This window comes from Ornithodoros turicata, unplaced genomic scaffold (genome assembly GCF_037126465.1).
Source record: "Ornithodoros turicata isolate Travis unplaced genomic scaffold, ASM3712646v1 Chromosome11, whole genome shotgun sequence".
Taxonomy (NCBI): domain Eukaryota; kingdom Metazoa; phylum Arthropoda; class Arachnida; order Ixodida; family Argasidae; genus Ornithodoros; species Ornithodoros turicata.
Genome location: NW_026999295.1, coordinates 1,627,044 through 1,652,461, shown reverse-complemented (window position 1 = coordinate 1,652,461; position 25,418 = coordinate 1,627,044). Strand labels below are relative to the sequence as shown.

The 25,418-nt window shown below is 49.3% G+C and overlaps 1 protein-coding gene across 3 annotated transcripts in view; it reads left to right on the top strand.

Annotated features, from left to right (window-relative positions):
- The window catches only part of LOC135371418 (uncharacterized), a 147,421-nt gene that overhangs the window by 40,899 nt on the left and 81,104 nt on the right, over positions 1–25,418 (top strand). For all 3 annotated transcript variants that reach the window (XM_064605478.1, XM_064605477.1, XM_064605479.1), the window contains exons 3-6: positions 512–553; positions 2,515–2,532; positions 8,916–8,960; positions 9,448–9,492. In XM_064605478.1, coding sequence (XP_064461548.1) covers positions 512–553; positions 2,515–2,532; positions 8,916–8,960; positions 9,448–9,492 — 150 coding nt within the window. The remainder of the gene's footprint in view (positions 1–511; positions 554–2,514; positions 2,533–8,915; positions 8,961–9,447; positions 9,493–25,418) is intronic.

The window sequence follows — 25,418 nt, the reverse complement described above, 5'->3', positions numbered from 1 at the left end:
CAGTGATATCGACCTGTCACTACCGCCAAATTCGCTGTCAGAGATTGCGACGTGGCGCATGGCAACTTCCAATCGCAAACAACTCTTTCGTTATTCGGTCGCCCCAACCTTCCACCGTGGTCACCGTATAACGATGTCACTCCCGTCGTTGCATGAGAGGGAGTTAATCGAGCTGCAGCTTCCAGCGTCTGCTATTACGGCATATTTCTGTACATTTTTCGAAAACCACGTCGTTGTTTTGGATGCAACTTTCGCGACTATGTTCCTGTAGCACCCGTGATATAGCTTCCGCTAAGCTTCAGAATCAGTCGATCTGTGCGAGACCATCCCTTAACTGGAACATCCTTTATCGCGCGCTTGTAGTCAATCATCCGGGGGCGGGGGGTTGTAGGCATTTTCGTGGCTCCTTTGTAAAGGGAAACCCTGTTCCACGGTCCCAGCAAGCTCAACGCAGCCTATACTGTGGAATGCGTTGTAGAGATTCCACGAATTATTTTTTTCACTCTTTCAGACATCTTCATCTTCACTCGGGATGGGAGTATACCCGTGTACCGTAAGTATTTATTATTCGAGACTGATTGATCGAGACGAGTTGATAACGTGGCTAGCCTCTCACCGTATCAATCGGAACCAATCAGTGGATAAGATTCTGAGTCACGCACGAGCGCGATTGGTTCCGATAGAGACGATAACTTTATCAACGGTATACTAAAACTCACTATTTACTACAGGGCCCCGATAACGCTCGGAATGCTCGCAGAAGAACACGTAGTGAATCACAGGCCGAAGTGATGTGCAGTTAACGCACGTTACGGGATAACATGTTGAAGATGAGGCCCCAGGGCGTTCGTTTCTTTCTTCCTCCCTTAAAGCTGTGAAGGGTACACGGAGGGAGTGTTCGGCGGCATCAGAGGGATCGAGATCCTTTCGAAGAGAGCATACAACTACAACATTGCTAATTAGCCTTCACTTTCAAAATCTGAGAGAAAAGCGCAGATAGCCTTCTGTTTCGCTTGCGCCCCTATTCAAACAATTTTTTTAGGTATTTCGTCGTAGAGTAGTGACATATTCTCTCCGTAAGGATCTCCTCCTGACAGCAAGTACTAATACGTGAAAACGAGCACACTGTAGCTTTGCCTCTGTGCGTAAGCTAATGTCTTACTAGAGGTTACTAATGACCTTCTCATCGACTTCTCTGAGCTGCCAAAGATTCGCAGTGGAGTGCAACTGCCAAAACTGGGGCTGCTGGTAACATTCCGAACTTGTTGCTTGCACTGTTTGCAAATAATTCGTAGCGATCTATATTTATTGCTCCACTTTTGGGATGACTTTATTTGGGCTCTTTTACATTAATTCATTATGCCTTAATTGATTAATACCTAAGGGGTGTACATCATACACCTGTTTTCAACCAGCCCTCACGATGTCATTCTGTATTACTGGCCAGTGTTCCCGTATTGTCAATCTACATCGACGAATTCTTCACGGGACTGGTTGCTAATGATGTCAGACAATCAATGAAAAATGGACGCTTTGTGGGCGAGACTTCTCTTAGTATAGATGCTTGATGATGAGGTGATGATGATATAGGTGCTCTGCTCGCGGAAAGACAGTATAACTGCTTCGGGGAGTTTGTTGGACGTGTGCGCAGTATTTGGCGTTGAGCGCGTTTGCTGTGAAACCGAATGTTATTTTGTCACCAAACCAGAAGCGGTGAAAACTGCATGTTTACAATTCAGAGAGCAACACTGCAGCTTCAGTTGAATAGCATGCCAGTGAGTCTCGCATTAGGCCCTTCCTCTAACACATCTAATATGTCTGCAAATATTTTACAAGTCCTTGTCGTTCATCCACCTGCTTGAGCTCCTCTAGCCCCAGTGAGTTTTGAATAAGTGCAGAATAGTAGAACCTAAAAAGCGTGTGGTCGAATGAGTGAACTGCTATCCCCGCCTCCTACATGTGTAGTGTCATGTGTGCGTATGTCACACATATTGAAGTAGTGTATGGCAATTTCATATTACTGCGTATTACAACCTGAAGTCTTCGAGGGAAGAATAGGGTAAATATTAAACATGTGCTCTAAATTCCGGAAGACCTTCCTGTCTGCTAAATTCGGGAGCAGGTTCATTTACTCGAACTAGCTATGTACCGATTTAGTACAAACAGTGATGCAAGTGCATTTCCTGCAAAACAACTTAGTGTGCACCCTACAAACGGCTCAGCGAGGTCAATTTCACCCAAAAGAGGCATCCCTCAATTCGGGTTGCCAATTAGAGGAAGAATCCGTTCAGCCGTTAAACATTAGGATCAATGCAAACCACAAAGTTCTACTGCTGATGTAACGCCTTGTTAGTCGACAGCAGGCAAACGCACGAACCGTATATATGAAACAAGGGAAAGGGTGTAGGGTTCTCCACGAACCTTATGTGTTTCCCGGCTGTTGCTCTTCTTCGATGCATTTGTGCATATTTTTTACGTGTGATAATTCCTAAAATGTATTCGTTCTTTCTTTAGCCCCCGGGCCATATACAGGCAAGTACACCTTATGTCAATCTCGTTGTATTCATGGGCGTCAGATGTGGTCTGCTTTATAGCATTTATATGATAAGGCTACATGCCGCGTTTGGAGTCAGTGCCGTGTTAGTGACTCATACGATCGCGTGTTGACGTAAACTCCCGATGGCACCTTGGGGCACTATCGCGAAGACATCGCGAAAAGTCTTCTGAAATGGGTTTCTTTAGTGCGCTTCATTGCGAACTTAGCAAGTAAGTGCACTGGCCATCGTTGCAGCAAGCCTTAAACAATGTTCATCTCTACCTTTCGCGACTCCATAGTCAGATTACATAGTTGGATTACATAGTCTGATGTAGATGTTAAGTATTGCTCCGCTTTTATCCGATATCACCGAACTCCTCATGTAAATATCTCATCCTGGATCACCTCATCGCTCACACTTGTAGATACTCACTTGTTATCGTCCGCCAAGCACGTTAGCCTGTTCACCCTCCTCTCTTTCTTATCCTTGTCCATCTCATCGCTCATACCTGTAGATAGCTTTTAACTACTACACACTCTCACATAATCTCTCCCATAAGCATCTCTCACACACTCACCGTAGTTTTGGCGCTCGGCCTTTGTTGCCTTTGTGCCATTAAAACCATAATCTCTTTCTCTCTCTCTTTCGCGACTTGGAATGGACCTTTCGCCCGAAAAGTGCGTCGAGTTCCCTTTCACTCATGCTATCTATAATTTCACTCTTTGGGTGGGTGCAAAAAAAATTCGAACCTGTGCGTTCCCATCACTTCCTTGGTGTAGCACTGGACTCGAACCTGCGCTGAGCTCGCCAGACTAAGCACCTTGAAACGAAAGTGCAGCGATGGCTTCGTGAAATACAAGATCTTTCTGTCTTGGGCTGGAACTGTGATCAACGCTCGCTTCTAGCCATTCACGCGGCTTTGGTGAGGGCGACTGTGCTTTACAGCCTCCCACTCTTGCACACAGTGTCTATAACATCATTAAATTTCGGACCCTATTCGCCCGAAGCCTTCGTCGCTGCCTTTGAGTTCCAAGAATGGCTGAAACAAGCAAGCCCTACCTGAAGCTGGTGAACTCCCGGTGGAGGTCCTCCATGAGTGGGAAACGGCTCGACAATTCCTACGTTTGCGTGCGCACATACCCCGTCACCCACTCTTCAGGAAAATTCGATACCGTCCTGAAAGTGATTTCCATCGCGTCGCGCAGAGGACACGCTAGACACTCGGTGATTTCATATCTAAGGACGTCACATCGTCGACCGCACATTGGGTGGTATTCACTGACTCAACATCTGCCCTGCAAGCAATTGGAAATTCTGGCACCCGAGGTTCCTCCGCACCGTTGGTTATGGATGTGTTAATGGCTTACAAACTCGTCTACGAGGCAGGGCACAGGCTCGTTCTGGAGGGGTTTCAGCCCATTGCAGTGTCGAAGGCAATGAACAGGCTGACAGTAGCCGGTAGTTCGCCGAAGCAGCTCTCTCATCTCGGACACAGAAGCGAACTGCTGAGAGGAAATCAACGGTCCGTGCTTCGTCGCCTCGTGACTCCTCTGGCTACTCCCCAGCGGACCGCTGACATCCCCCCACCCCGCCATGCTGAGCAGAGTTGATCCAGCGTTGGCTTTCCGCATGCCTGCACATATCTCTCATCAAGATGACACATTAGTTCATCGAATGTGCCTCAATGTGGCCTTCACAGCACCGCTTGAGACAAGTTGCCTCTTCCCACGGCAAGCATCGCGCTGCTGTTGAAGATCTAAAGCACATTTTGCTCCATTGCCCACTCTAAGAACCTTCACGAACCTTCCATAACGAGCTCGACTCATGCCCCCTCTCGCTCACGAAATTGCTTGGTCCTGGCCACATCCAGCGCTCCAACGCTCTGCCCTCAAGGCACTTCCCTAAGAACACATTGTCAGGCCTGAGATATCGGACGGCTATCACACCTGGACTGGCAGGACGCCCGCGGGAGGTCGAAATTGGTCCTCAGGGTACCCCCCTTTCATTGGTTAAAATGGGACTCTCACATGCTCTTACGATGTGTCCTTTTTGGTTGTTCCTAGGAGGTCATCAAGGACCGATGTAGGAGACTGTGATGACACAGCAGAGACATAGTCTAGCATCGTTTTATTTTACCTCATTTCTTTTCATCAAACCACACTGTGGTACGCTGCTACCTATACGGCAATGCTTTTCGCGCGAGATATGTAGCCGGAAGAATAGTAACAGTCGTCGTAATGTGGCTCGATTCGATCGTTAAAAGGTTTGCAGTGCAGTAGTAGCCTCAAAAGTTCTTGCGAACGTCTGTCTTATGTCCATCCCCAGACGAGGAACAGGGAACCGTTAGAGAACCCTATGTGATTGTCATTTGGCATCATACATATTGTCCACACAACAGCCTCTCGAGTCGCTCAAGGAATAGAACAGACACGCGATTGCACCCAGTAATGGTCGTGCATGGCAAGGAATTAGCTGCGTAATGCGGTCTGGCTGGGCGGGCTTACGGTGACATGTTGTTGTTGAATATGGGTTTAGGAGCCAAGACAAGAGCTGCTTGCGGGACCGACTTCAAGGATAGAGCAAAGTTGTTAGCACTTTCGACCGAGTTGCAGCAAACTACTCGATATACTTGCCAGTGTACATTTGAGGGCGATGTGATCGGTTTGTTTGTCATCAAAGCAATACTTATGTGGACGAGGAAGAAGGGCCGACGGTGTTAGGTGGGGGAAGAAGACGAAAAAGGAATAAAGTTCTTCTAGAATGAGTCCCGGTTTGGGACGGTTGTATGCACTTGTGACTCCGTCGCTCATTGGGGAATTCTACATTTGGCGCGGCCGACAGGATCGGCAGTATGTGGGTTCAATTCTTCGTAAAGCCCACGGCTACCAAGGGCGTGGTCTTCGAGAAATACCACGTGGAAGGGGAAGACCACGTTCTCTTACCAGAGGGGATTAGCACACCCGACACCGTGCAATACATTATGGAAAAGGCCAAAGTATCAACGGAAGACGTCCTGGACAAGGGCGTAGTGAAGGTCAATCTGAAACTGTCGGAGTTCCAGGATCGGATTCTATCGAAGCTGCCCGCGGAGTCGTCCCAACAAACGACAGCATCGATGGCCGAGGGGAGCGTTCAAACAATGATGGCCCAGCTGATATCTCTACAGAGCCAACAAGCCCAGCAACAGCAAGAGTTCCTCCGGATCGTGGCTCAGTCATTTGCGCCGCAACCCCGGTTCGAGGCGGTGAAGCCCGACGTGTTTGATGGAACCTCTGCTAGTCCACAGAGTTGGATTGACTTTTATGAGTATGCGTGTACGAAGAATCGGTGGTCAACAGACGAGGATAAGATCAAGAACCTAAGGCTCTTTCTCGCCCAGATGGCTAAGTCTTGGTACGAACTTAGAATCCTTGACCATGCTACGGACAGCTGGGATGCGTGGCGCAAAAGCTTCCTGGACTCGTTTCACGAGTGCGCGGTTGACCGATGGGACCGCGCTATACGTTTCACGTATCAGACTGGAAGCGCCTTGGAGTATTTCTTTGAAAAACGGAGGCTGCTCCAGATGGCCGACCACGCGCTCCCAGATTCATCCATCATCCCACTAGTCGTCCACGGGATGCCAAAGGATCTGCAGAAGCAAGTGCAGGTGAGGAGCCCAAGCAGCGTAGAGGATCTCCATCGCTGCTGTAGAGAGCTGTGCGTTGAGAACCCCCTAACGGCGGAAAGGACACCAAAGACGGCGCCTCAAGCGCCACCTCAAGATCGTCGGACGGCGCCTCAAGCGCCACCTCAGGATCGTCGGTTTGGGGTTCAACCGCCCTGGAGGCAACACAGGCAAGGCTTCGGCACCGGTCAGGATCGCATGGGTCGACCAGTAAATCAAATCGAGGAGTACAGAACCGAGGGAGCGAATTCCGAAGACACTGTGACAAAAAACCAATAAAAGAGGGCTCGCAGTCTGGCCCGCAGACAAATTCTGAGACTGTGTACCTACTTAACAAAAATCTTGTTTATATACCAATGTTGGTAAATGGCAGACCCACGGAGGTGCTCGTGGACAGCGGGGCAACAGTGAACGTGGTGAACAAAAGTGCTGTTGGACCCGACGAAGTTTTTGGAGGAAGGACAGTCGTCGTGAAGAGCTATGACGGTGTTTGTCGGCAATTCAAAGAGTGGGCAACAGTGGAACTTTCGTACCTGGACTGCACCCTCACCGTGCAAGCGCTAGCACTAGAGGATGTGGGCTACACGTTCCTTCTAAAGACAAAATGCCTCACGCTACTGACAAAGAAAAATATCCCATTTCAATGGACTGAGGAGTGTGACGAAGCGTATCGGTTCCTGGTAGACAAAATATCCTCGGACCCCATACTTACCTTCCCTGACTTTGCGTTACCCTTCGAGCTTAAGACCGACGCATCCCACTATGGTACAGGAGCAGTCCTATACCAGAGGCGACCAGAAAACACAAGAGGTCGCCAACTATCGGTAGTGGGCTTCTACTCCCACACTTTCTCGGAAGCAGAACTGAACTATACTACGACAGAAAAAGAAACTCTAGCGGTAGTATACGCACTGGAGTATTTCGGTCCATACCTGGAGGGCCGAAGATTCGAGCTTTTTACTGACAACCAGGCGCTGTCTTACCTTCTAAAATTATCTGAACCGAAAGGGAGAATAGCCCGGTGGATTTCCAAGATACAGCACTTCGATTGCCATGTTTCCCACCGCAGCGCATCAGCGTTGACGGATGCTGATGCCTTGTCGCGCTTAACCATACAGACAGCAGCTGACGACGGTCACCCGGAGCATAAGGAAGTCAACGCTGCTAAACTCTGGGAAGGTTGTGAGGAACTCATATTCGAAAAGGAAAAAGGCAAATTCCTCGTCCCCGACAGCTTGATACACAAAATTCTGGAGCTGTACCACGACAGCCCTGAGTCCGGGGGGCACGACGGCTTCTGGCGAACATATCACAAGATCGCTGATCGGTTCGCGTGGGACAATATGAGAAACACCATACGGAGCTACGTTGCGTCGTGCCACACATGCGGGATGAACCACGCGAAATACCGACAGCGGACTGATGTTATGGTCATCCCAGAGCATTCGGCGGTACCATTCCGTGTCGTTCATGTGGACTTTGCTGAAGTTAAAAAGAAAGCAGAAGGGGTCCCCCGTACCCAAGCGTTCTTATTGGCAATTGACCAGTGCACCAGGATGGTCGCAGCAAGGCCAGGGAAGGAAGACGCCAATGCAGTCGTCAGCCTTCTCGGAAGGGAGATGTTCAAGGATACTGAAGTCGTTATTTCAGATAACGGGCCAGCCTTCCGGAGCAGGAAACTAAAGACATGGGCGTTGCAGAAAGGCATTACCCTGCGGACTACGACCCCATACCACCCGGCAGCAAACGGGCTAGCGGAGAGAGCCATCAGGGATATTAAGAACTACATAGCCGCCTACCCTCAATATCGTGGCGAATGGAAGTGTGCTCTAGAGGCAGCAGTGAAACACCACAACAGGTCACATACTAGAGCACTCGGCTGTAGCCCCCACTTCGCGCTCCACCAGACGCCTCCTATCCTACAAGCAGACAAGGAGCTCGGCATTACGGAACGGCTCGTCCTAAATGAGAGACCCCTGACCCCTAACGAGAGAGTCGAATACAGGCGTCGTATGAAAATGAACTTCGACAAACGCCGCAACACAAAGATACCGCAATTGGAAGTGGGAGACTGTGTACTCGTACGGTGTGGGTTAACGGGTGGACGAGTCCCGTTTACCGGGCCTTACACGGTGACAAAGGTGATCCGCCATAACGGAGCTGTGAAGGCCATAGTCTATATGGGATCCAAGGGAACCGAAGAGAAAGCATCCATAGGGAATATCGTTCCGTACCATCCACGGAGGGATGGATTCAACAGCGGGGGAGTAATGTGGACGAGGAAGAAGGGCCGACGGTGTTAGGTGGGGGAAGAAGACGAAAAAGGAATAAAGTTCTTCTAGAATGAGTCCCGGTTTGGGACGGTTGTATGCACTTGTGACTCCGTCGCTCATTGGGGAATTCTACAACTTAAACGGAACTTAAAGACAATCACAATCTCGACCAGATAAAATCACCGGCGATCCTTACAAAGGCAGCTAAGCAGCCATCATGTGCAGGGGCGGATCTAGGATTTTCCCGTGGGTGGGTCCGCTATGGACAAGTGCCACGTGCGTACTGGGATTTGCCCATTGACCCGCATCTTCAAGTGTGGGATTTGGAGGGTGTAGACCCCTAGACACCCCTAGATCCGCGCCTGGTCATGTGGTCGGGAGACATAAGCCAAGTGAATCCTTCAGGTGGACTGAAATCGATTGATTGTTCTTCCGCAGGAACGACTAGCACCCCTGAAAACGACGATCTGAGTCAGTCGCACGGTAAGTGCTTCAGGCATTGTTCCTTGACGTACCGACCTGCAGAGGGGATGGGGGTACGCAGTGGCATCGGAACTATTTTTCGACTAAGGGAGCGGGGAAAGAAAAGTTGCAGCAAACTGCTAGATATACTTGGCAGTGGACATTTGAGGGCGATATGATCGGTTTGTTTGTCATCAAAGCAATACTTAAACGCAACCTATAGACAATCACAATCACGACCATATAAAATCACCGGCGATCCTTGCAAAGGCAGCTAAGCTGCCATCATGTGCAGGGGCGGATCTAGGATTTTCCCGTGGGTGGGTTCGCTATGGACAAGTGCCACGTGCGTACTAGGATTTGCCCATTGAACCGCATCTTCAAGTCTGAGATTTGGAGGGTGTAGACCCCTAGACACCCCTAGATCCGCTCCTGGTCATGTGGTCGGGAGACATAAGCCAAATGGATCCTTCAGGTGGACTGAAATCGATTGATTGTTCTTCCGCAGCAACGACTACTACCTCCGAACACGGGGACCTAAGTACGTCGCACGGTAAGTGCTTCAGGAATTGTACCTGGACGTACCGACCTGCAGAGGAATGGGGGTACGCAGTGGCATCGGAACTATTTTTCGACTAAGGGAGCGGGAAAAAATTCTACCATAAGCATCATCATCATCGTCATTTATTTTCCTTGAGCTCTCATGCATGCAATACAGGGGTGGTACACAAATTGAAAACGTGCTCCAGGCAAATTACGACATGTGCATAATTGTACAGCACACCTGAACTAACATTACAGAAGTAATGTGTATGAATATGTCAGTGAGCAGATGATGCTAATGTAATTATCAACATAATTTACATATCGTTTGCACATATTTCACAAACAAGGAAATAGATCAACGAACGCCATTAGCCGCGAGAACGCGTGCTTTTTCTGTGGACTTTTTCCAGTCAAGGATATTTCTGTCCGGTAAACTTGTTGCCGATGCGGCAGCCCAACAATGGAAGATTCAACAGAAGGAGCATGAAATGTGTGTCTACGCGGGAGCCGCGGCGCAGCACGGCCGTAGGACGCGAAATCAAACGAAAATCTAACTATATTCCCCGGGGCTGGAAGCGAACATCGTCTGATCCTCAATCCTTTTGCCTCTTGCAATTAAACCTAGCTTTCCTGACGCGGTCTGGAGCTCAGCAAGAGCCTATCGTAGTAAGCTAGCACTGCAACGAGGACTGATAGGGGAGAAGAAAAACAAATACTGTGCTAGACTTCCAACAACATATTTTATTGACACCGAAACGTGTTCCTTTTATGATTGCCTCCGTTGTAATCATCCACGTGTCACATTCCAGTCTACACATCAAATCCCTTTGTCCCACTTCTCCAGGAACATTGCCTGGCTGACGCATAGTGACCCCGTGACGTTAGTCGTTGGAAGTCTAGCGGAGTGTTTGTCTTCTCCCCTTTCAGTCCTCGTTGCAGTGCTAGTTTACTACGATGGATCTATAGCAAATAGCAAAAAATATCAAATTCTAAGAACACTCTACGCTCAAGAAACTTAAAATGAACTCGTCACTCAGGCTTCTCCACCAGATGCACAAAAATGATCTCTGCTTCTTAAAATCACAATCGCCAGCTACCCAACAAGTTGTACAAATCCTTAAACTCAAAATTGCTAGGCAGGCAACCTAACTGAACCATTTTTACGTCAGTCTCGTCAACTTCACTTAGCTGCAGGGGTGGGGAAGTGCGAAGCTTCTTCGAAGAGGCCTGAGACGTCTTCTTGTCGGCTGGGTATCTTCTGGAATTTTTCTCGACGTCATAGCGTGGCACACAACACTTGCACACGTCCCAAAAATAATCTAACTGCACTGTACTGCAACCTGCACTTGACACTTCAGACCGATGGTGGTGCCAACACCGCTGCTATTGCCACCTCCACTATTCCCAAACTTCCCCGGCGGACAGACCGCTGCTATACCCCTCGCGTTTACATTCAGCCGTCTTCTAGACCAACCACGGGGCGAGTCTGTCAAGTTCATCCAGCAATCCATTACAAACCTCGTTAAACGGGGCTCTCACAAGCCACTCCACGGAACATCCCTCTTTTCTTGGTCAGGAAAAAGTCACGACTCCACTGTCGCAAAACCCTACCATGGCCGCTTTACGTAAAACAACAACAATAATAATTTATTTGTAGCAGAGTAGCGCGAAAAACACACGGACACAGAAGGGAACAAACTGGCGCTTTCTTGGAGAAATGTACATAGACACATAAGGCCACACAGAACCCACAAAAACCTGCCGTCGCACTGCCGCCGGAGAAATGAGGCTTGCCTATCATGAAATGATATCTCCTTTCCGGATAGGTTGGTCGACGGCGTCGCCACACATTCATCACCCAACTTATCAATTGCGTTTGCCTCCACTGTCTCCCAGGTCAATCGACAAGAAGACCTTGACACGCAGATCGTGTCTGAAACCCTCGGTGCACACCCACCTGACTTGCAGTGGAGGGCCAACAATCCTTCTCTTTTCTTGTCCACATTATATGAATGCTCTTTTAGTCTTTCATTGACGTAATACTTCCCGCACGACAGCGGGATCTTATAGACTACATTTGTTGTACACTGTAATGGCGGGTTCCTATGTTTAATAGTACACGTACCAACAACAGCATCATCGACAGGCTTCATCCCGAACAATTTTTTCAACTTATCTGGAGTTGAAAAAATCACATTCACATCCCATCGCACGGAGAGCACGGACCTGACATACATTATTCAAACGGCGCAAGAATACGAGACATAATGACACATGTAACCGCCGCCCCACCGAACATCAAGCACTTCATTCTCCACGTAGGGATGAATGACAAAGGGACATCAAATGGTCGACAGCACAACACCTCATCCAGGAATTCGAAGTACTAGTGTCCTCCATCACAAACAACAGACCAGGCGCTGAGATAGTACTGTGGCGGCTCGTGGACGGCGATGAAGACGTGCTTCCGCCATGACCATCTGCCCACCGGGACATTCCATCATCGCCGGTCAGGACTCGTGTGGAGGAAGACCATCGTCCTCAACATTTGGTGACAGGAATAAAGAACACCACTTTCGGGGTAATTCGGCCCCTCCCCATCCCAAATTTTCCCACGACCAGCGAATTACCCCGGAAGCCATCACTGAAGGCACGGTGCATAGTTCCTCCGAGAACTCGCTAAGCGGTGATGCTCTTCGCTCAGCATTCAAGACCTGGCATATCACGAGGCCGCTCCCGCACCACACCACGCCATGGTCACTCTCTCTGCCTTCCACAATGGTTCTGGTCTTCGACAACCCAATAGCCAACCATCTTATGGCAGGCAAGAGGCCCTGGGACCACAATTCCACCCGGGGCACGAACGGAGGCCACAGTGAGTCCTACTCCCGGTCTCTCCGTGCTCCAAGACGGTCCTCCCCGGCAATTCACAGGCGACAACCATCAGAGCTAACCGCTCACGTACCGGTCGCGGTACTGTCGCCCTCTCGCCCATGCCACTTCGACCCGCGCCTGGACGCCCGGTGAGCGCTTGCTCGCGCCATTCATTTCGCTGCTACTACACATGAACAAAACTCCTATCCGTCCCTGTTCCACGTGTCGCCCTTCTTTCTCCTCTTCACGTATCGACGCGACCCTCAACCGCTAGATCTACACCGCTCCGCGTTTGAGGGGGGTAGTAATGTGGCGGCCCGTGGACGACGATGAAGATGTGCTTCCGCTGGCGCGCTCCACAGCGCTTGCCAGCCAGTTCTACCGGCACCGTCCTAGTATGGCGGGCTTCTAGCCCGACATAGTACTAGCGTGAGGCCACGACCATCTGCTCGCTGGGACGTTCCCCATCATCACCGGCTAGGACTCGTGTGGAGGAAAACCATCGTCCTCTACAGTACTGACAGCGGCACTTCCCCGACGACAGAACAAACACGAGCACACACACACCAGCGCACATGACTATAAGAGTTCAACAGGAAGGAACACGCTGTCAACAACCACCTCGTCCACATGCGTCAGGCACACGCCAACGTTATGGTTTTCACGCACGCAGCTTTCGCTCGGGACGGCATCCACCCAAACCACGCAGGCGTACGAGCTATGGCACACAGCTTCAAACACCTAATGGTCCATAGATTCCGTCCTGCACTGACAAACGCTCAAACACAACATCCTCAACCAGCTCACACTTTAAGTGCCAGCATCGCAAACCCCCTGAACACACGATGGCATCAAAGGGGACCACAACGACCACTGCACCCACGCATATACATACAGTAAACGACAACACTCCAACAACAACCCGCAGACACACAAAGTTCACACAAACTACAAACACAGACAAATTACATCGAGGAAGACAGCGAGTCTCCACAGCCACCGACGCCAGACTCTTAGCTTCGTACCCTTATAGTAAAGGCAAAAAAATTGCCAATAACTCTATTTAGAACTGTTAAATTGTTCCCTTTCGTTTCTTTTGAATAAAAGCTACGGTGTACCTCTTAAAATATCACGGTTACCTTGAGGGTTACGGTCCGTTTTACAAAGTGTAACCCTTATGTAGAGGCTTGTGGAATTATCACGTTACCTTTCTGTTAAGGTTACTGTTGCCTTGAATTCCGTACCCTCTGCTTAAAGGCTATCGTAGCCTTAATGAAGTATATTCCCGTTACCTTTATGTTAAGGATACAGTGCCTGACAAAAGTTTAAAGGACGCCTGGTCGGCGTACTTTTTCTTCAGCGTGACAGTGCCGCCGCTGACACGTGAGGACAAGTAGAAAGCAGAAGCATTAACGGATTGTTCTTCTGTTTTCCACTTCTCCTGTCATGTAGACGACCACAGTATCACGCTGAAGAAAAATTGCGCCGATGTCGTGTCCCGTAATCCTATGTCGGGTACCGTACCTCAATTTCTGGGACCAGGTCGCTAGTAAATGCAGCTCATAAATACTGATTTGTGAGACTGATGCGATTAAGACCTCTAGTTAGCCACAAAATGACTAACAATAACAGCAAGTCAGGTCCATCTCAGACGTCAGCGTTTGTGACTGGCTTTCAATAGGGACCTGTGTAACGTGGTGATGACGTTGATGTCGGTATACACAGACCACAAGAAATGACAGACAGTATTTTTTTCCTTACCTATACTTACAACCATTTTTCGGTACAAAATCTCAAAACAGTCTTTGGAGCGGCTCCGCCACACACAGAAGGCTCAAGTGACGCTCAAGTCACTCAACTAACAGAATAACCATCCGAATAAATTTGAAAGCGTCCTCAGAGCGAAATAAATTTTGAAGGCGATGCTCAACTTTAAAGGCTGTTTTACTTTCCTAACGAAACTTAAAAGAAAAATTCGTAGTTCGGGATTCTATCACACGCAATGAATCTCGCTTTCGCTATAGTGGCCCGAAGAGATGGAAATCGCTGGGGGCGAGGTCTGGACTGTGAGGGGGATGTGGCAGCAACTCCCAGCCAAGTTCTGTGTCGTGAGATGCGCAGTATGCGGGCGTGCATTGTCCTGTAGGAGGAGGACTCCTTTGGTGTGAAGCCCGGCCGCTTATGCTTCAGCGCCTTATGCACATCCCTGAGAACCTGGCAGTAATATGCACTATTGATGGTGTACCACTGGGCAGAAAATCAAGATGAACAACGCCAGCCCCGAAAACCGTGTTTGTCCCAGAAAACCGTGGCCATGACCTTACCCGCAGACGAGGTGCTTCGGAACTTCTCGAGAGCTGGCGAGCCGGATGCTCCCACTGTTTTGATGTGCGTTGAGACTCAGGAGTGAAATGGTGCACCCACGTTTCATCGCACGTGATGATCACTTGATCGCCGATCAAGGAACAGCTGTCCTTCAGTGTCGAAACGGTGCCTTAGCTCTTGGGAGATTTCCAGTCTTCTCTGCCGGTGAAACACGGCGAGCTGCCTCGGAACCCAATGGGCACTAACTTTCGTAAGCTGGAGTTGTTCATTTCAATGTTCCCACAAAAAGGTCCGTCTTTCGAGCCAGTTCGAGACATGTTATCCGTCGGTCCTTGAGGATCAGGCGTTCCATAAGTTTTCTCCACAAGTGATGTTCTCATGAACTCAGACACTGGACTCTGAGCCGCCCCGGCCGGGATCCTCCTGCACTGTTGTACGGCCGTCTCGGAACCGTTTGCACCACTCAAATGCTTTGCTGCGGCTAAGTGTATCCTGGCCATACTGAGTCTGAAGTCTTCTGTGAATTTCAGATGTCTTTGTGCCTTCATTCACGAGAAACTTCATAACAATTCGCTGTTTGATGTGCGCGCTCACCTCGTTGTTGCCGTCTTGTCCAGCACGTGTCTTCTGTTTTGTGCAAACTTTGGGCCACCGCATGGTGAACGCGGAGGCCTGCCGCGTGTGGAAATGACGAAAAAGAAGTAACGCAGACCATTTGTACACTCAGGAGACAGAAAGGCCCGCTTTGACTTGAACAGCCATCGTAGAAGGACAACGAATTTCACTGAAACTCACCTGAAGCAATTTTCAAGCTGATACATTGTATCCAATTATGTATTTCCAATGTCCGATATTAAAGCATATTCTAAAAAGCATTTCTACTAAAGCATATTCGTAAAGGAAAAATACTTACAAACCGCAATGGATTTCTGTCCTATTTAATGGCACAGCATCAGATCAAGGTTATTCAAATAATATTAAAGAAGTAACCGTGCAAATTATCAGTCAAACGGTGAAGCTGGCTGCAGTACACTACAATGTGTCACATGTAACAATATTAGTATACCTCAGTGTTTCCAAAACTGACACATGAACCTTAGGGAGGCCGCAATGTGCGAGCGGGGGTTACACCACATGGGGAAAAGAGAAAGCAGATGAAGTGAACGCAATATGCGACAAAGCCAAGGAAACTATCTCACTGCTACTGCAATGTTCAAAAAAGTTCAGTTCAGCGCACAAACACCCGGGAACCGAGCTAATGTACAGCAACGCTTTCCATCGAGTCCGTCGCATTATTTCTGTCTCACGACGAGACCCCCGAACCTACAGCATACGTCACTCCCCGAACTTTCGCTCAAGGATCCCGCCACGCCATGTTTCATCCGCAAGTCTCATCAGAGACAGTTTTCCTTTCATTCTTTTACCGCAGAATGAAAATGAACACCGGTTTAAAATGTAGTACGTAAAAGACGATAAATAAACGAAATTCACCCGAACGGGTGCTGTATTCAAATTATTCTACGTGATAATGTATGTGCATACCTACTACGCGGACAAGGCTGCCGTGATACAATATATAAACTTTGGACGAGTGTTCCGAGGTCTGATTCTGCTGCAGGTAAACGTCGAGATACGCTGGCGCCAAAAATAATATTCTCAGGCTGAGAGTTCAGCTGCTTTCACATCGTTCTACCTGTATCAGCACGGTCTATGATTCTTCCTAGTTTGCCAGTAAGATGCACCATGCGAAGTAATTTACACCACAGTCATAATTATCGCACAAATTGAATTTAAAATACGCCGCAAAAAGCGACCGTGCGCAACGGTGGTGAAGAGCAGTACCAGCCTGTGATCTGCCTGGAACCTCGCGCTGACGCTATAAGGAGAACGCTCCCTGATTGGCCTAGAGAAATGTTGTCGGCTACGCCGCTGTCGTCTGCTACTCGGCTGTTCGGGGTTCTGATAAAGCCTTTCTCCTTGCTCGGTAATGCTTCGGCCGCTCCTTCTATCCCCAATTCTCCGGGAAAAGTGGCAAAACAGGTTTACGGCGGCAAAGGGACAATGCGCTGACCCCCACTGACCGGCAAATCAGAACGAGTCTCCTTATGCTGTCATCGGTGACGTGCCATCATACCTCATCATCCTCATTATAGCTTCAGTGGCGAGTTAAGGGTGAAGGCGCGGAGCTATGTTTATGTGAGGTTTTTTTTTTTTTTTTTCTGGGAAGCAAATTGCACACATCAAAACCTTTCGCGCTATTCGGTATAATGACACACACACTTTCATCAGATGTCGTAATCTGAATTTTTTTTATTTTATTTTTTTTTGATGGCCCTCTGTACTGCTTTAAGATCTGGGAGATATACAGGTGATCTGCGCTATCGCTTCCGTCTGGGCGGAGAATGCATTCTCCTGTACTTCTCCCCATGACCAGCGCGCACCCTTCCGCAATAGCCAGGTTACTGGCTGCGTCATGTCTGAACACCGCGGTATGTATTGTCTATAAAATCCAATCATACCAAGGAAGCGCTGCAAGCGCTTTACATCCTGCGGGCGAGGGTAGTCTAGGATAGCCTTTAGCTTGTCCTCGTTCGGCCTGACCGTGCCGGACTCCACTGTCAACCCGAGCAAGTCGATGCGGTTAGTCGCCAACTGCATCTTTCGAGGATTGACCGTCAACCCAGCAGCTTGCATACGTCCCAACGTACACAATCAGGTGTGAAGGGTGTTCCTGGAATGAACGTGAAAAAATTATTACCTGCTCCCGTGGCATAGTGGTTAGAGTAATCGCTTTCCACGCCGAGACTGGGAGGTGACACGGGTTCGAATCCTGTCACCGGCTGTGCTGTCTAAGGTTATCCCTGGGTTTTCCGAAGACTTTCCAGACGAATGTCGGCACAGTTCCCCTTGAAGTCGGCTCAGGACGCATACTAACCCCCCTGTACCCCACTCCTTCCTGCTGTCCTCTCTTCATCTGTCCACGTCTATACGCCGCTCATAGCCACAGTTGCTTCGAGGCGCTAACACGGAATTACATATAATCATCCATATAAGCCATGGCGAAGTTGTACTTCGCATCGCCAAGCACCTCGTCCATCATTCGCTGAAAACTAGCCGGGGAATTGGACAGTCCGAAGGGAAGCCGAACCAACTCAAACAATCACCTATGACAGGTAAAGGCTGTCTTTTCGACATCATTAGGTGCTATCGGTATCTGCAGGAATCCTCGACTGCAGTCCAAGATACACTCGTACACCTCGTACACTCCAGCGTGTACGAGGGAGTCTATATAGAGTGCAACGGATAGGAATCTCTCAACGTCACCTCGTTCAACCGGCGATAGTCCACGCATAATCTTGCGGTTCCATCTTCCTTCGGAGCGAGTACCACCGGAAAGGCCCACGGGCTGCGCGAGGGTCTCACAGCACCCGTCTCTATCATTTCGTTCAGCGCAACATCGAGCAACTTGCGCTTGTGGACGCTGAGCGGCCGCGGGTTGCATCTCCAAGGCCTCGCGTCGCCGGTGTTTATGCCGTGTTCCAAGACGTCGATCAAACCTGGTTTTTCCGTAAACATCCGAGAAAAGGCTAGCAATGCTTGCTCCAGCATTTCTCTCGTTTCTCTGAGGTTCCTGGACATCCTCGCAGACCCTCATCGAAGGCAGCAGTTGCACCTACAGGCGTTCGCTATTCTGTTCCGTGATGATTCTGTGTTCCAACGGGCAGTAATGGTCCAGCACCGCGAAATACTCCGGCGGCTTGCTGCTTATGTTCATCGCTGTTGCCAGTCGGTTCCCTGTTTCGCTTTGAGCAGTCGTCCGGGGTTCCCTCACCAGTCCGGCGTTGGTCCGCGCCAGGGGTTGTCCACTCCAGGAATGGGAAGTACTGCTGCATGCATGCTGGTAGCCTCCGCGACGCAAGTCCAGGGCAGGTCCCATCTGGATAATGAAGGCACGTCCCAGGATCATTGCTCCTGCCAGTCCAAGAAGGTAAACGAAGCGTTGTCTGACCCGATGTCCATCGACAGTCAAGGTAAGGCGTACCGCGCCACCGGCAGGTACAACTGCATCAGAGGCGAGCCTTAGACGAGTCCTGGTCGTCCGTACAGAGATGTTTCGCTCCCGGCACCATCGTATTTGGTGTCGCCGATCGTTGCTCCGGTGTCCACGAAACCTGCAACGTCTTTGCCCAGAACGCGCACCACGATGAACGGTCCAATGTTGCAGATGTCATCTTGCAATCGGCACGCAAGTGGGACCGAGGCCACTGTATTATCAGAAAAGATAGCACGGTTAAAAGTAACTTGCCTCTCATAAATGTTCGGTCCGGCCGACGACGGGGTTGCGTAATCTGCGGTTACCGCCGTCGGCGTTCCGAGTTTCCCTGGGGGGTTCTTTCGGGGGTGGCCGATGTACAATGCGGGCAGTCCCGACGGATGTGCCCGTGTTCCCCGCAGCCGTAACAACGCGGTCTCCCAACGTTTAGTCCATTAAAGCGCGGTGGGGTTGATCCCTCAGTCCTGTCGTTGCGCCGGTATCCTGACGTTCGGCGACGTTCGCTATCGGTCTGTCCTGCGCTCAAAGTCTTCTCAACAAGCCTCGCTCGGTTCCTTTGCTCGTGGGCAAAAGGATCGAGTGAGCGGTGTGAAGGACCTGCCGACGCTCCGCTATTCGGTCCTGCAGGCCAACGGGGATGCAGCTCCGTTGCCTGTACCGGTCCGCCCCATGCACAACTAGACTCAAGAGTCTCCTCCGGTCTAGGGGGTGGGCGGTAACGCAGTTCAGCTAGCAAGTCGGCCTGAATGCTGCGCGCTTCTGTAGCTAACTACGACAGGGAAGTAAACCTTCGACCCCGTAAATATGGCTTGAACCGAGGGTGGCACTGTCGGATAACGCGTGCCACCTTCTCTTTTTCGTCTACGAGAGGGTACGCTCTTCGATACAGTTCCTGAATCGCCCGAATGTATTCCAAAAGGCTCTTATCACTATGCTGCGTTCGTGCTGCAAGCTGCGAGGAGGAACTCGTTCCGAAACTGCTCCTTGAATACGCTCATGAGGCGCGTTTACATGAAGGCGACATAAGTTGACTGGGCGAGATAGGTCGATCACCCCTCTCCATGTAAACCCGTCTACATCAACCTAAAGGGGACGTCAACGCAGCAGAAATAAGTCGCTACGTTGGCGTAGATCAGACGACTGGCGTCGTCTCGCCTTTGCCATATAAACCGAGCAAGTCGACTGTGCCGACGGTTTCCGCTATGTCACAACCGCATCTGCCGCCGTGCTCCGCCCGCAACATAAATATGGCGACGGATGGATGGTGCGATGGTGCTTGTGGGGGTCAGTATAGGGCTGTTGCCAGACTGGCATGCAATGCAGCCAAAACAAGACTCGTTCCAGGTGTAGATTTATTGACTGGGCCGTTGGTAGAAGGCTTTAATGTTTATAGGTGCAGTAAAGGAAGTAACACGCTGATAAACCAGTATGCAATTGCGAAGTGACCACTTTAGTGCCTTGGCGGCGCTGTCATCGACTGAGTCGGCTGAATTGCCCGGCGGACTAAGGCGCATCGCTTCCTGCCATGTAAACTGTCCCAAGTCGATCTTTGCGATCAGTCGACTGTTGCTTTCAGTCGACGTATGCGCCCTTGTAAACGCGACTATAGAGAAAAATGGGGGCTGAAAATTTCAATTTTCAACAATGGACATTCGAATGGTGCACTTCTTAAAAGGGGCAGGGGTACTAGATCGTCCCTTTCAACGGGACCACGTTCCCCTCAACGCGCGTAATAAACGAGCTGTAGAACCGGCAGCTGCTTATGCGTCACTCTTTTACGGGCTGTGAAATTCAGAACGGGTGTTTGACTTGCGTCTTGTCGTATATGCTGGGGCAAAACACAGACACGTTGTCTTTCTCGTACTCTCCATGCCCATATTGTTCTGCATCATCATGATGAAATTCAGAAACCCTGTGACGGTCAATTCCACGTACAGAAGACCGGTTCTGAAGCGCGCTGATGTTGTGTGTCTGCGTTCTCTTCCGTCCTGTTAAGTCCGCTATATTAGGCAGCGGCGATTGCTAAGGCTTACACACCGGTCCCCAGGGCTCTCTCGGAAGCAATTAGTCGCCGCATTCAGGACGCGGTGGTCATGTCCGAAAGGTTACAGGATATGCCTGTCATTCTCCTGCAATTAACCACCAGAAAGAACAGCTCCTCAGACTTGGTGACTTGGTGAAACTAAAGTGACACGAGAACTTAAAGAAAAAGACCGGAAGCATTGGTGTTCACCGTTCAACCAGGCAACAAGCTTTGTTGTTGAAGCTTTCTTGTTTTATTTTCTTTCTTTTTTTCGTGAGAAGAAATGTATGCACGGTTTCTTCTGCACGTAGTGTCGCGCAGCCAACATTGGTTCGTGGCAGTCGGTCATTGGGAAGTGCTGGTTTCACAAGTTTCCACAATGTCTGTGTAAAGGCACACGCCACATAATACTCAAGGAGTCTTTCAACCCTTATGCCCCTTTGGGAAGGTCGGTTCAGCATTTTCAAGCGATGAGCGCTGCCTGAGCAAACAGAGAAACCAAGGAACTTTGTGCACGATCTACCCTCCGATATATTGGAGATATTACTTAACTCCTTTTGGAGTCTACGTGCAGTCCAATGAGACGAAGACTGGGTCAAGAAGTATGCTGGCAGGCTGGCAACCTGCAACAAGATTGAGTGGGTGTGAATGCCTCCGTCCGAAGGTGCTGTACGGCAGTTGAGGTGGCCATACATGGCTAGGTGGCTGAGGCTTTTTGTCAAACAGTGTCTGCAGCTTCATCAGCAGCTGTGGGTAATGTAGGTTAACATACATGGAGAGCTTCATGTACATGTACAGAAACTGGCCACCGTCACCAGTCGAGCAACACCGAATATGGACCATCTATTGGTATCCTACTTTCAGTAGTCAATAGGTGCTCACAGGGGAATACAGCATACTTCGAGGGGATTCTGACATCAAGACATACCGAAAACCTGGACGCCTCAGACGCCGAACCAGGGAAAAAACACTGCGCAGTGTCAGGCAGTTGGTTTGCTCAGGAAGCAAACCTGGTGCTGAAGCTGAAGGCTGCTGATGTAGCTGTCGAGCCACAAGATTGAATCACTGATCACCTGTGAGATCATGCAAGCGGAAGAGCATTTCATACACAAATCCCTTCCGTACGCAAACACGTTTCGGTGCACAGTAAACTTTTTTACACTTTTTTCGTGTAAATAGCTTGTCCCATGGCGCACACCTTTTTGGTGTTGCCTTTATACTCAAATGATGGGTGTTTTCTAATGCACCCTTTAGTTAAGTGTATTCCTAATAAAACAGTTTTAATGGGCGTTTGAAAACAAAAACACCCTTAAAAGTGGAGTATTCTATTGAAAACACCTTTAATGATGGAATTATTTGCTGGCAAATATCCCTCACAAATAGCTAGTGTAATACAAGGTTCCGCGGGAGCATGCCGAGACCAGTGGCCGAGACATACAGTTCGACGTTCTTGCTTCTATGGCAAGCACCATCCTGAACACGGCAGACTACCAGCCGTGGTTCCATCGTAGAACCTAAACCGGAGCGCAATGCGTCGCAGGCACGCCTCGTTAGCTTGGTAACACTGTGGGACCAACGTGAGTGCCGAGCCTTGAAGAGACTTCGGGCACCCTCAGTAGCCTATATTCCCAATTCAAATGGGGTGTAAAAAAGGTGTATTAGGCGGTAAACACCTGTTTCAACGCCCCACTTTACACCCTTAATGGTCGACATTGAATAAAACGTGGTGTATGTCGATATTACACCTTTAGTAATGCTCTTCTTGCACCCTTTGCGGCATAGAAAATGGTGTTTTTATAAGAATACACCTTTTTTGAGCAAATAAAGGTGTAAAATGATCTACTGTGTGGTTTACTACAGACAACCTAGCACGAAAGGAGCAAGGTATGCCCGACCAGAAAGTGTAGACACTCGGAACAGCTTGTTCATCTACCGGGTAACAGGCTTGTTGCTTGAGACTGGTGTAACTTGCTACTAGGCTTGTAGATGCACATTCCTAGTACGTGAAAAACATGAAACAGATAGTAATAGTTAGTTTGTAAAGCTCCCCTTTCCTCCATTTTCGTCTATTACGACTAGAAGTCGTACCACTCTCCGTTTTCTTCCGTATTATGTAATAATCATATATAAAATTCCTGAAACTGACAGTACTGAAGCTACTGTGCAGCGATGTTATCCCTCAAAGAGGAAATCTTGTGCAGTCTTATCGCCGTTCAACGATAACACCTAAAGTCCGGCACTAATTAGTGTAATGTCTGTGCATTTTGTTGCAATGCACGGTACGTTTTCGGATGCGATAGGTTAAGATGCGATTCACTCTGTATATCTTCTAGTATTTAAAACCGGCGGCCCGCTACCGGGAAGAAGTGGCGCGGTTCTTCGTCACTTTAATGGAAGATGTGGAGGAGGAATAAGGGTCAACCATTCTGCAGTTATCAGTAGAAGCTTCGGAAAGGGCAGGTTCATGGCCTTCCCGCATCATTTGAGCACGTTACCTTGAAACAATGCCGTTGCCGTTATTCAGATACCCCTCCAGCCAAGACCACACCAATCCAACAGCCGTAACAACCATGGTGCACGAATAACAGGCGGACGCTGTGGGATCCCACTTGCTCTCCTGGAAAGTGGGTTGCTTGGGCGTTTGCAGGGCATAATTAATCAGGAACAGCTACTCAGAGGGGAGGGCATGCGCAGATAAAAACGGCGCTGTCATTGTAACGGCACAGTAGCGAAAAGCAGCACATGCAGCGAAATAGGTGTGCGAATCTCAGTGGCGAAGTTAATTCGGCGCTTCATAGCATCTGTCTTTCTGTACGCCTCCACCAGCGCGCTCACTACCGGTAATAGGAATATGTCGCTGGGCTACTTTGCTTTTGAATACTGCTTTGCTTTCATACCAGCTGTGAAGAACCAGATGCGACTGCTTAACCGCGTCCCAAACGTGTCCCAAATGGACGTGAACAGCCCAGGCGTCACACAAACGTTATGATTTCGGGGGCGCCGTACAGTCAGTACAGTTTAGAGTGTCTAATGCGACACCGTCGATCGCTTCTCGGTCGCTTCTGAGAAAGTGGGAAAATGAGCACGGAGTGAACACAGATGCTCGTCTTCTCCCTATTGGTGGTTGCTCTGTCTTGGGAGTCCTTTAGTGGACGCTCCCTTGAACCGTGGCTTCCTTCCACCTGCCGTTTCGGCGTGACCCTTGTTTTTTTCTTCGGAGGCTGTAAATGCCTCTTCCCTTGGATTATTATCGAGACAAAACCGAAGAGGCAGTTACAGCCCGCGAAGGAATTTACCACGACCAGAATTTACCATTTTCCCGACTTCGCGAAATCTCGTTTTCTGTACTCCACTGATGTCTTTTATGTTCCGCGTTGTCCGTGTACCGGTAATCGCTTTCATGTTCGTTTAATGATGTACAGCTTTTATTGTTCATTAACATCTGTCTCCCACTTTGAACAAATCACGGGGTCGAATGATAGCACCTGGTAGCAAGGATCAGTTTCTTCGGCTGTCCACAGCGAGGCTCCCATATTTAGCTGGCTAACCTTTTCAGTGACTTTCATCTTTCATCGTTAATTTCTTAGGCAACTTGAGGCCTTGTATGTGATTGTCGCTTCTATCTTGTTCCAGCCTCAGAACATCAGTTATCCCATTATTTCCGCCTACGCGCCCAAATTTTGCGGCACCATTTTCTCCCAAGAGGACCGGTAGCCCGTCTCTATGGCTATGACAGCTGAAAGCACGTTTGCGATTGGCTAAGGCCGTTGGGAACACTATTGACGAGCAAGCAGCTCGAGCAAGCGAGCCGCAACAAGGGTGAGCCGATAGTGCACTTTTCCTGCAAGAAGCTGTTTTAGGACTGGGCGGTCCCATATACTGCTCTCCGAAGAGGGGCGCAAAGACCGGACCGCAGGAATACGGAGCGGGGAGAGGCCTGCTTATCTTCCCCAGGGGCGATACAACGTTTGTTTCAATGCAGCGCACACTTCCAACTTCGAATATTTCCACAGTCATTAACGAAAGAGAAATAAGTGCAATCGAAATGAAACTGCAAATGCACTTGACGAATCCAGGAACAAAAAGAACTGATCTCCAAAAAAAAAGGAAATGCTCTGCCGGGAATCCCGAATAACGCTCACCTTCAGAAGTTCATGCCCACGAGCATGCTTTGCGCGGTGGCGTTACGTAATGGATCATGTAGGGGTGCAGGCAGGGTACCGTAATGTTGCAGCTGATATGCGGATCTATAACACAATGTTGAGGTGAACCACTGCAATGTCGGCAGCACCGATATTATATACCTATCGTACATCGTATATACCTATCGCAAGCACATCGTTACGATTTCCAATTTTCACTATATATATATATATAGTGAAAAAAAAATAGCATAGGCTCTTTGGCTGCACGTTGAACATAAGTCCGATGCCGGTTATCGTGATGTCCTCCCGTCAGGGTGAGTCAGGCTCACCCTGACGGGAGGACATCACGTTCCACGTGACCTTCCGACGCCACTCGCTCAACCGTCGCCCACCTATGCATTGCTGATGAAGGCCCAATAAGTCCGAAACAGTTGTCCAATGCTGGTGTGGCAACGTTTGGGACTTATTATTTCACAGGTGTGGTGTTATATAAAAGTGAAGTAATAAGACTT